Source organism: Mauremys reevesii, linkage group 11 (genome assembly GCF_016161935.1).
Source record: "Mauremys reevesii isolate NIE-2019 linkage group 11, ASM1616193v1, whole genome shotgun sequence".
In the NCBI taxonomy this organism is placed as follows: Eukaryota; Metazoa; Chordata; order Testudines; family Geoemydidae; genus Mauremys; species Mauremys reevesii.
Genome location: NC_052633.1, coordinates 37,255,351 through 37,267,565, shown reverse-complemented (window position 1 = coordinate 37,267,565; position 12,215 = coordinate 37,255,351). Strand labels below are relative to the sequence as shown.

Here is a 12,215-nt window from a genome sequence, read left to right as displayed (position 1 = left end):
AGGGGCAAAGCAATGTCACCAGGACAATGTTCATAGGATTTCTTTTTCACATATTACTAATTAGATCTTTGGAATCTAAGATATGATCTAGAAATTACAATAGATACAACGTTTAGAATCAAGGATTCTCGTTTCCTATTTCATCTACCATTTGAAACATGATGTACCTGTACATTCAACATTTAGATCTAAGAAATGCCTTCAAGATTTATGGTCAGTCCTTTCTGAGATAGACAATTACAAAACATTTTAAATGCATTTCTAGTGCCTACCTGATCCATCACTGGAAACTGAACTTGCATTAATTCCAGAAAGACCAAACAAAGGACATTCTCGGTCAGTGTTTACATGACCCCACTTGTGGCATTTAATACACCTCACATTCCGCACCTGATGAATAAACAGCATAGACATAATTGAGTTAACAATATAATTTCATGTCTTCTAGTAATTTGCTATGTTCTTAAGTCTAAGGAGGTGTTTTAACTTACTGAATAGGATACAATTAATGTGAATGTCATGTAGTTAGACAAACATTTGAAATACACCTAAGACACTCAGAGGTAAATGTAACTTGCCTGGATACCAAATGGCTGATCTCTGATGTTCATGTCATCCTTAGCATATCTGTTATATGCAGAAAGAAACAGATTAAAATCTTAAGATTAATACAATCAAATAATCAGAAAAGTTTTTCAAACTATCATATACAAAACTACCACAGAACATCTCATTGTTAGATGTATAGGATTCATATCTATTCCAAAAATCAAAGTATCTCAAACAATACACACAAGTGGGAGGAATTTCAAATAACTTAAAAGTGTACTTAAGTGTTCAGTACTAAAACAGTTGTTTTCAAATGTGCACCTGGAACAAAACCAAGAGAAAAATAGCTGATTGAGGAGTTGTGTGTGTTCTAGTTTTAAAAGCTTGATTAACCAGCCATGACAGAATAAGAGAAGCCACCTGCCTGAAAAGTAACAGAAGGAAAGAAAGCACAACAAAATGGAAACTAGCTCCAAAAAGAGTGGATTTTATCCAGATAAATAAACAGTTCTTACTTTTCTCGTGGGGCTACTTTCTGCCATTCAAATTTGTACTCAGTTTCTCCCTCTTGCTGTAAAACATAAAATACAAGAATGTTGAAAATCTCATATCAAGTTTGAAAGTTATATTAAGTAATTGTAAAGAAAGTGTTAAGAATTGATGTGCTGGATTACCTCTTTGGTTTCTTCTTTGAAGTACAGAAAAGCATGAAAAAAAAATAAGACAGGACATTAATCACGGACATAGCCTGTTGTGGATATCTACATCGGAGGCAGAACATTTTAAAGTTCTATAATACTGTAATACTGCCTTGAAACATAAGTATAAAATTTCCTCCCCTCAGACTTTTCAAATTAACACAACAAAGGAGCAGGAGGACATAGCTGAAGTTATAGAGCATTTTTGCTCCTTGGTGTTGAGCTCTGCATTCATTAGTAGTAAATACAAGTGAAGTTCAGAGTAACAAAACAACCTAATGAGCCAGTATCTAGGGTCTTGATCCTCCTAACACTTATGCACAAGCTTAACTTCACTACTGTGAGTAGTCTCAGATTTCCACAGGGCTACTTATGTTAGTGAAGTCATACATGTGCTTAAATGCTTACAGGATTGGGGCCTACGTTTTCAATTCTTGAGAAAATACTTAAAATAAGATTTCATAGTGAAACATTATTACACAAAATGAAATTAATGTTTATCATACAAAGATTTTGATTTAAGGTAAAGTCCAGTGATACATTACTGTAAGTTAGATACAACAGTAATATAGGTACAGATCCTTTAAGACTTAAAGTTTAAGTCAGAGACTCTCAACCTTTCCAGACTACTGTACCCCTTTCAGGAGTCTGATTTGTCTTGCGTAACCACAAGTATCCCAAGTTTCATCTCACTTAAAAACTACTTGCTTACAAAATCAGACATAAAAATATAAAAGTGTCATAGCATACTATGACTCAAAAATTGCATACTTTCTCATTTTTACCATATAATTATAAAATAAATCAAATTGAATATAAATATTGTACTTACATTTCAGTGTACAGTATATAGAGCATCTGTGTGACATTTTAGTTTGTATTGACTTCGCTAGTGCTTTTTATGTAGCCCGTTGTAAAACTTGGCAAAATCTAGATCAGTTGATGTCCCCCCTGGAAAACCTCTGTGTACCCCCAGGGGTATGCATACCCCTAGTTGAGAACCACTGCGTTAAGTAATTATCGGCAAATGCTATAACATTAAGAATTTTTTAGGTTTTTCTAAATACCATCACTATTCCTGGATAACTATTCAGCATCTCTCTACAGGGGTGCTTTCTTAATGATACAGTAGAACCTCACTAATTTTCACTTAGCTAACCACAAATCTGATTATTCTTACATAAACTCTACCAGCCTCACTCGACTTTGTAGCAATTGAACAATAGTGCTGTAGTAGGATCTCATATTACTGGTTATCATTACTTTTACAAATATACTCACCTACATTTACTACTAGACTATGAAATGAAATAAATAATTAAACCTAAACTGTACTTGTCAAGATAAATGAACACATTTCTTGCTAATTTATAAAATGTGGTAATTCACAATCTGTTTCATTAGTAAGGTTCTACTGTACTTCCTAGCAGGGGCACAGGTTGCTGACATGAAGAGGAACTCAATCAACCAGTTTTCTCATTAGAAACCACTGGAAATCTGTTTCATTGTTACTGTAAGGCAAGTTCTAGTTATATTAATGTCTTTGGTTAAAAGTACCATAAAAACCAACTAGAAAAGTAGGCATTAAAACAAAAAACAAAACAAAACATTAATTCAGGTACTATGTCCCTTAGTCCCTTGCTAATTTTTGTGGTTTTACAATAATTGTAACTTAAAAAAAAAGTGTGTTTCTCACTTCAGGGGAAACTGGAACACAGGGAAAACCTATTGACTATACCGGGGAAAGAGACAATCCAACTATGCACAAAATGCTGTCAGACACACAAAGTAAACTAACACAAAAACTAGAGGAAAACAATATTCCTGTATTTCAGAGATAGTCATTTTAAGGGTTACTTGTAACAACAGTAAAGTTAAAAGATTACATTTGTGTCTAAGATTGTTTAAATTGACAGACTTTTTAAGAACCCGGTTTAAGAGCCTTTAAGTTAAATTATAGAACTTACTTTACAAAGAAGCTGTCTCATTTCCAAGGGCTTCTAATGTGGATTCAGATTCTCTCTGGTCATACTGACAAGATGTGGGCTATTTAATTATTCTGATTAAACATTATATGCTTTTTAGCGATGTACTCTCTTGTAATTAGAAGAAGTCTTAGCACGTTACATTTGATTCATTAAAGTACTACCTTATTCATACTACAAACTCACTTAGAAATAGAAAAAAATCTGCTAGTGTTCTATATATCTACAAAACACTATTGCAGGCAGGTCCTACTATAGAAAGGTTGCCTGACACTTCCCATTATAAGACCCTGTTTCGGTCATTTTAACAACTTTCCCAAACTTCAGTCATTTGGGTTAACATTTCCCTTGCAAGGCTTCTGCCTCAGGCTGAGATTTTTTTTAAGTTTCAGCAAAAAAGCTTAAGGCATTTCAGAGAACACTATTAGGGTAAAATATGTTGTTTTGCCCAGGATTTAAAAAAAACAAAACTTTACAACCATTTCAGTGAGAAGCTCTAGCACCACCATGCTTCGGAGCAAAGGCTTGAAATTTGGCAGGAGAAACAGGGATCACCATTGTCAGGGATCAACAGAAGGTACATCTTGTAAAAATGTTTATACTTTAAAAAAAAAAAAGTTTCTCATTCCAGAGAACATTGGGAAACAGTTTTCCTGTGGAAACAATAGTATGTGATGTCATAAAAGATTGCATATCTCATAATGCAAGTGCACAAAGGTTGCCTGGGCAACATTAAGTATGTCATTTCCTAACTTTTGAGCACTTGACGTTACAACCTTAAGGTTATTAGCAGTTTTTTGTGCAAGCGCACAACATATTTAGATCAAATTTTCCACAAGATGTTAAGAAATCAGGGTACCTTTCTTTGCTCCTGGTGGGGCCTCATACATAAAATTAAGACCATTCTTCACACGCTCATCACCCATAAGCAATCTAAATTAAAAGAACAGTTTAGGACATATCACAGGAAATACACAAATTTACGTTATTTATGAAAAGAGCTATTTTACAATAGACATGAAAAGCACACAAGAGAATTGTGACAATAATTCACAATTTCCCATTTGTTAGGTTAACATTACAGATTAAATATTAAAAGAATATAGAGATTGGTCAATGGCTTTGCAGGCACTGCTACATAACACAATACATGAATGTTTCAGAAGACACCTGTCTCACTTCTGTGCTAGCAGCATTATGAAAAACAGACTTGGGCTGGTACACTTGTACCACACACATTTGCAGCAATCTCTGGTAACTTGTTGCTCCAAGCAGAGACCGTAGTATTGCATTTATATGAATCAGATGAATACTCATAAAACTTTTGAAGTATTAGTTGAGCAAGCAGAAAAATGATGGTCCAAAACAAAAGGAGCGACCAAAATGGAAACCAGGCGGTGATGCAACTTCAAGCACCTGAATATGGTCTGTTTCTTGATACCATAGAATACAGAGAGGGAGGAAAATTTAGCTTTTATTCATACTGCGGAAGTTCTCACCTATTATCATAAGATTCCTGTTCTTTAAGGTATTGTTGCATTAGTTCTTCTTGTTTCTTCTTATCATACGATATTTTCTGTTCTGCCATCCATACCTATTTAAAATACACATTAGTTAAAAATTAATCTTAAATGTTCATTACCTATAAGTAAAATCCTGTTATAGCAGAGATGCACATAAAGCAATATAGTCTCACAGTCTACTTATATATTAACCAGGGCTGTAAAGCAATTAAAAAAAATTAATCACGATTAATCACACTGTTGAACAATAATAGAATACTATTTATTTAAATATTTTTGGATGTTTTGTACATTTTCAAATATATTGATTTCAATTACAACACTGAATACAAAGTGAACAGTGTTCACTTTATATTTATTTTTTATTACAAACATTTGCACTGTAAAAAACAAGAAATAGTATTTTTCAATTCACCTAATACAAGTACTGTAGTGCAATCTCTATCATGAAAGTTGAACTTACAAATGTAGAATTATGTACAATACAAACCTGCATTCAAAAATAAAGCAATGTAAAATTAAAGCCTACAAGTCCTTGTTCAGCCAATCGCTCAGACAAACAAGTTTGTTTACATTTGGAGAAGATAATGTTGCCTGCTTCTTGTTTACAATGTCACTTGAAAGTGAGCACAGATATTTGCATGGCACTGATCTGGCCAGCATCACAAGATATTTACGTGCCAGATGCGCTAAAGATTCATAAGTCTCTTGATGCTTCAATCACTATTCCAGAGAACATGCATCCATGCTGATGATGGGTTCTGCTCAATAACGAGCCAAAGCGCTGCAGACCGAAGCATGTTCATTTTCATCATCTGAGTCAGATGCCACCAACAGAAGGTTGATTTCCTTTTTGGTGGTTCGGGTTCTGTAGTTTCCACATCGGAGTGTTGCTCTTTTAAGACTTCTGAAAGCATGCTCCACACCTCGTCCCGCTCAGATTTTGGAAGACACTTCAGATTCTTAAATCTTGGGTCAAGTGCTGTAGCTATCTTTAGAAATTTCAATTTGGTATCATATTTGCATTTTGTCAAATTTGCAGTGAAAGTGTTCTTAAAATGAACAACATGTGCTGGGTCATCATTCGAGACTGCTGTAACATGAACTATATGGCAAAATGCGGGTAAAACAGAGCAGGAGACATACAATTCTCCCCCAAAGAGTTCAGTCACTAATTTAATTAATGCATTTTTTTTTAACGAGCGTCATCAGCATGGAAGCACGTCCTCTGGAATGATGGCCAAAGCATGAAGAGGCATATGAATATTTAGCACATCTGGCACGTAAATATCTTGCGATGCCTGCTACAACAGTGCCATGCAAATGCCTGTTCTCACTTTCAGGTGCCATTGTAATTAAGAAGTGGGCAGCATTATCTCCCGTAAATGTAAAAAAAACTTGTTTGTCTGAGTGATTTGCTGAACAAAAGTAGGACTGAGTGGACTTGTAGGCTCTAAGGTTTTGCATCGTTTTGTTTGAGTGCAGTTATGTAACAAAAAAACCCTACATTTGTAAGTTGCACTTTCATGATAAAGAGATTGCACTACAGTACTTGTATGAGGTAAATTGAAAAATACTATTTCTTTTATCATTTTTACAGTGCAAATATTTGTAATAAAAAATAATATGAAGTGAACACTGTACACTTTGTATTCTGTGTTGTAATTGATATATTTAAAAATGAAGAAAAAACATCCAAAATATTTAATAAATTTCAATTGGTATTCTATTGTTAGTGTGATTAATTGTGATTAATTTTTTATCACAATTTCTGAGTTAATAATGTGAGTTAACTGCAATTAATCGACAGCCCTAATATTAACATGATTAGAATTGTGATTTGCTGCTTATGATCAAATAACATCTACAAATTCTTCATATAAACAAAATAGAATAAAAGGATGCCTGTACAAAATTATATCCTATAAAATAATGTCCAACTACATCTGTATGTGCAGCAAACAATCATTGCATTGCAAAATGATGCAGATAAAAGAGGTATCATTCCGAGGTCATTTTTCTGCAGATGTGCACATCATCAAAAATAGCTAAAAGCAAAAGTTGGACTGTAATAAGGGAAGACTTAAGGTGTTTTAACCCACAGAAATGAATCAAATAATATTAAATAAACTTTATAAGAGGATAATAAGATGAAACAATACTACCATCATCCAACTTTAGGTTATTTTACTCTAAAGAGATGCCACAGAAATTATAAAAAATGAATTGTCAAATTATAGCTTTCTTATCTCACATGTGGCAGGAGGAGGAAGGTCATCTGGACTGAGATGGGCTGCTGGAAATAAGCATCTCAGCGGGATAGGAAAAAGAGCTGGCTGCAGTGCTACATCAGCTCTGTGTAGGGATACTGCTATGCCCTCCCACTTTTTACCAGCCACAAGTGTGAGCAATGGGGGGAGGTGTCGGAGAGGGGTGGCTCGAGGGGGCAGGGCCTTGGGGAAAGGGGGCAATGTGAGGGAGCGGGGCCATGGTTTGGATGCCCGTGGCCCTGTCAATTTTAGGGACCTTCCGTTGCCCCTGGCTCTGTGGATCAAGATTACAGCCTAAATGTGGGTTTCTGAACAGCAGAATAAATCACACCCATCCTGGATAAGGATAATCGTGTGATAATCACCTAACAGCACTTGGATCCTTTACAAACTATTAAGTTAGTTAATAACAAAAACTGCACATATGCATTTACATGTACAGATATGCACAATGGTGAGCTCAAAGCAGTTACTAAATATACCAGTCATTGCCTGAGCTCAGTGTTATACTTTCAATGGACACTACCAGGAACACACTTCAATGCTATGGTAAGGAGGGCAGTATAAAAACCTATATAGAATAGAATAAAGCCAAAGTACCCCCCTCTGCACCATTCTGGCCTCAGGGTAGGTCAGATAGTGTTTCCACCCTTTCCCCCGGACTTCTGCCAGTCAGGTAGTGGGGCAGCTCTGACTGAAGCTGATTAAGGGATATAATGAAGCCACATTTCGCCCAACTGCTTTGGCCATACACCCTCTCTCCAGTCAGCACTGCCCACCACTGGGACAGGAGGTCAGGGCTGCCTTGTACTGCTCTGATCCCCTAAACAAACTTTTTCCTGAACAGGCACCTTCTGTCAAGGTCTATGCTCACTTCTATCAATGAATTTGTTCCAGGGTCCTCATTTGTTATTGGTGCAATTTTCTATCTTGTGGCTGTAAGCTTTAGTATACTATTGTCTCATCTTTATGGCTTATGTCGTATATTAGAGGCAAAGTAAGAGGTCACACTTCAGATGGGCTGTTAAATGCAGTTATTTTATACTCATCACACATTGATTTTTAGGTGCAGATTAATCAATCTCACAGCACAATCTTGCGTACAGTCCTCTCAATGAAGCAATAATTAGCTAGCAATAATTTGTTAACAGAAAATGCAGTTAAGTCACAATCTCATGTTTAAAAATGCAGAAATAAAGAACATATTTCCAACTTCTACATGTCAATGCAAGTGACTCTTAAAATAAGGGACCTGATCACGCAAACAGATGTGCTAATGTGGCCATATCATATCTGTTTCCAGATTACAGCCAAGATTAGGACCTACTCCTTATGTGCTATAACCAGCCCCTCAGGTTTGTCTGCCCTAGTGATCCCCCCCCCCCCCCGACACACCCCATTAACTCAAAGTACTTAACATACTTAACACATTAACTACTCTGATACTTGTAAAGGTTAGTCTGGATTCTCCCCAAATGTTTATTACAAATACAGATGTCTGGAATAGCCTTTACAAATATGTTAACTACCTGGAGTTAATTGGCAAACAAGGTAAGGGTTTGTCTACACATGGATTTATTCTGGAATAGCTAGCTACGCCATGTGTGATAACTCTTATGGATTGTCTACACTTAAAAGACAACTGCAGCTGCATCGTTGTAGTTCTACAGTGAAGACACTACCTATGCTGACTGGAGGGGTTCTCCCATTGGTGTAGATAATCCGCCTCCCCAAGAGGCAGTAGCTAGGTTGACAGAATTCTCCTGTTGACCTAGCACCAAAGGTTAGGTTGGGTTAACTGCATTGCTCAAGGGTGTGGATTTTTCGCATCCCTGAATGATTTAGTTATGTCGACCTAATTTCCTAGTGTAGACCAGACCTTACTGTGGATTAAGCTAAATCAGGAAAAGGCATTCTTATTCCACAAGTGGCCATACCTGGAGTTATTCTGCAATATTCTGCTTTAAATTCAAACCCTACCTCAACCCAGAGTAATTTTCATGTATAGAGGAGCCCTAAAAAGCTCTAGCATAGACAAAGCTGGGAAAGGTCTACACTCCAGACTTCTGTCAGCACAACCAAGTCAGCGAGCGGTGTATATTGTAGACACAGCTACACTGGCAAAGCTGTTTTTAGCAGTGTAGTTCGTTTCAATCATAGAGGGTGGTTTTACTAAACAGATACAAAGCACAGCTTTGTCAGTATAAGCTGCATCCACCCTAGGATCACTTTGCCAATTTAGTATACTGGTATCCTCTACCGGTAAAGTGTGCCTACTGTTGACATAGCTGCAGTGTGTAAATCTATCCTGGGCAGCTGCTTGATGTATTGTGCCAGCCAGGATGGCTCTCATCCCTTTTTTAATTTTTTTAAAATACTTTGACAATACACTCACTTCTCATGACAATCAAATAATGTGAATCTGGAAAAGTTGAGGAAGAAATTACCCACTTCCTGTCTTTTTAAGAGCCAGCCTTAAGGAAAATGGTGCCCTGGGCGAACTTGTATTTTGGTACCCTGTCCTCCCTGGGCGTCACCTCCCTCATTGCCTGGCTCCCGTGGGCTCCCCAACCCCTGAACCCCCATCCTGCACCCCAACCCCTGCATTGTGCCCCCTCCTGCACCTACATAGGGAAATTGACCTGGATGCATGGAGCAGCTGGCTTTGCTGCTCACTCCCCACTCCAATGCTGCTCCTCCAACACACCCCTAGGAGGTTGTGAGGGGAAGAGCGAGGTCAGGGCTCCCTGCATCCTGGTCACTTCTGCCACCCAGGGCTGTGTAAGGGGAAGACAGCAGAGCAGCAGCTCTTGATGCTCACCTCACAGCACAGCCCAGGTGAGGTAAGTGATCTGGATGCACAGAGCGCTTGGTGTTGCTCCTCGCTCCCTCCCCCCCCACAGTCCCCTGGGGTCATGGAGGAATGTTGGGGAGTGAGCAGCATCTGTGCATCACTGCTCGCCCCTCCCCCATGTTCCTCCACTGGGAGGAAGCAGGGAGAAAACTGGGCACCCTACCACCCAGCGCTCCCCTGCTAACCAGGAAAAGCTTCTGACTCCATACTGACAAGGGGCACCTCTGCACTGCCGCCCGGTATCCTCTTGACCACAGTGCCCCTGGGAGGTTGCCCGGTGACCCACCCCTAAGGCCAGCCCTCTTTATAGGTTACTATTATCTAATAGGTTACTGTGCCCAAAGTGTGGTTTGCATCTCATAATACAGACTGAAACCCATTTCTGCCAATGAATCCAGGCTGATGGTCTCTAAATCCAGAAACTGGATCTGCATGGAGTCGCATTCAAATACAGGGCACCAGCTCCAAAATGTTTACAATTTAATTTCAGAATTGATGCAAAGCAAAACAAAGCAGTAGACAGGGTATGTAGTGGAATGGCAGAGGTGACATCAGTAAGATTACATGTTTACTTAGGGCAAGCACAAGGAACGTTTAATAAAACTTCCGCCAAGTCATGCAGCGTCCCCTGACTAGTCCCCAAACTCTCCTGACTGCTGTCTCACCACTTTCTACAAGTTACAGCATGTATGACAGCCAGTTTTAGACATTTTGTTTTCTAGAACAAAGTTGATGCACTCTAAAAATGTCAAACCCAAGTTGTTTCAGGTCAATAACCAGCATGATATGGCCAAGCCCCATCAAAATTAGGACTCCTTTTGGAGGAAAAAAAAAAATATATGGCCCAAATTTACCAGAGAGGTTACCGAGGGGGTTGGAGGGAATGTACTGGGGGTCAGTGGCTCTGGCCAGGGTGGTATCAGGGGGTTGTACCAGGGGTCAGTGGCTCCATCCTGTGCAGTACTGGGGGGCTGTACCAGGGGTCAGTAGCTCCGGCCGGGGCTGTACCAAGGGTCAGTATCTCTGGCTGGGGTGGTATCAGGGGGTTGTACTGGGGGTCAGTGTCTCTGGCCGGAGCTGTACTGAGGGTCAGTGTCTCTGGCCAGGGTGGTATCTGGGGGTTGTACCAGGGGTTAGTGACTGACGGGAGGGGGGGCTGTGGCCGAGGCGCTATCGGAGGGCTGTACCGGGGGAGGGGGCTGTGGCCGGGCGGTATCAGGAGGTTGTACCAGGGGTCAATGTCTCTGGTCAGGGAGGTAGCAGGGGGCAGTACCGGGTGTCTGTGCCTGTACCGAGGGTTGGGGGCTGTGGCCGGGGCTGTACCGGAGATCAGTGTCTCCGCCGCGGGGTGTCGGGGGCTATACTGGGGTCGGGGCTCCGGCCGGGCGGTATCGGGGTTGGGAGCTGTGGCCGGGCGGTGTCGGGGCTGTACCGGGGTTAGTGTCTCCGGCCGGGCGGTATCGGGGCTGTACCGGGGTCGGGGCTGTGGCCGGGCGGTATCGGGGCTGTACCGGGGTTGGGGGCTGTGGCCGGGCGGTATCGGGGCTGTACCGGGGTTGGGGGCTGTGGCCGGGACGGTATCGGGGCTGTACCGGGGTTGGGGGCTGTGGCCGGGATGGTATCGGGGCTGGGGCTGTGGCCGGGACGGTATCGGGGCTGTACCGGGGTTGGGGGCTGTGGCCGACGGTATCGGGGCTGTACCGGGGTTGGGGGCTTCGCCAGGGCGGTGTCGGGGCTGTGGCCGGGCGGTATCGGGGCTGTACCGGGGTTGGGGCTGTGGCCGGGCGGTATCGGGGCTGTACCGTGGGTTGGGGCTGTGGCCGGGCGGTGTCGGGGCTGTACCGTGGGTTGGGGCTGTGGCCGGGCGGTGTCGGGGCTGTACCGGGGTTAGTGTCTCCGGCCGGGCGGTATCGGGGCTGTGGCCGGGGTGGTATCGAGGGGCTGTACCGGGTCGGGGCTGTGGCCGGGCGGTATCGGGGCTGTGGCCGGGGTCGGGGCTGTGGCCGGAGGTCGGGGCTGTGGCCGGGCGGTATCGGGGCTGTACCGGGGTTAGTGTCTCCGGCCGGGCGGTATCGGGGCTGTACCGGGGTCGGGGCTCCGGCCGGGCGGTATCGGGGTTGGGAGCTGTGGCCGGGCGGTGTCGGGGCTGTACCGGGGTTAGTGTCTCCGGCCGGGGCGGTATCGGGGCTGTACCGGGGTCGGGGGCTGTGGCCGGGGCGGTATCGGGGCTGTACCGGGGTTGGGGCTGTGGCCGGGACGGTATCGGGGCTGTACCGGGGTTGGGGGCTGTGGCCGGGACGGTATCTGGGGCTGTACCGGGGTTGGGGGCTGTGGCC

At 42.0% G+C, this 12,215-nt stretch overlaps 1 protein-coding gene across 2 annotated transcripts in view; it reads right to left on the bottom strand.

Moving 5' to 3' along the window:
• CIR1 (corepressor interacting with RBPJ, CIR1) overlaps positions 1 to 12,215 on the bottom strand; it is a 42,593-nt gene that overhangs the window by 29,820 nt on the left and 558 nt on the right. Inside the window, exons 2-7 of one of the 2 annotated variants that reach the window (XM_039495543.1) lie at positions 4,732 to 4,826; positions 4,092 to 4,165; positions 1,224 to 1,234; positions 1,065 to 1,120; positions 579 to 627; positions 273 to 390 (exon numbers count right to left, since the gene is read on the bottom strand). In XM_039495543.1, the coding sequence (XP_039351477.1) occupies positions 273 to 390; positions 579 to 627; positions 1,065 to 1,120; positions 1,224 to 1,234; positions 4,092 to 4,165; positions 4,732 to 4,826 (403 nt within the window). Of the gene's footprint in view, positions 1 to 272; positions 391 to 578; positions 628 to 1,064; positions 1,121 to 1,223; positions 1,238 to 4,091; positions 4,166 to 4,731; positions 4,827 to 12,215 lie in introns of both variants that reach the window. The other variant, XM_039495542.1, reaches the window with a different exon arrangement.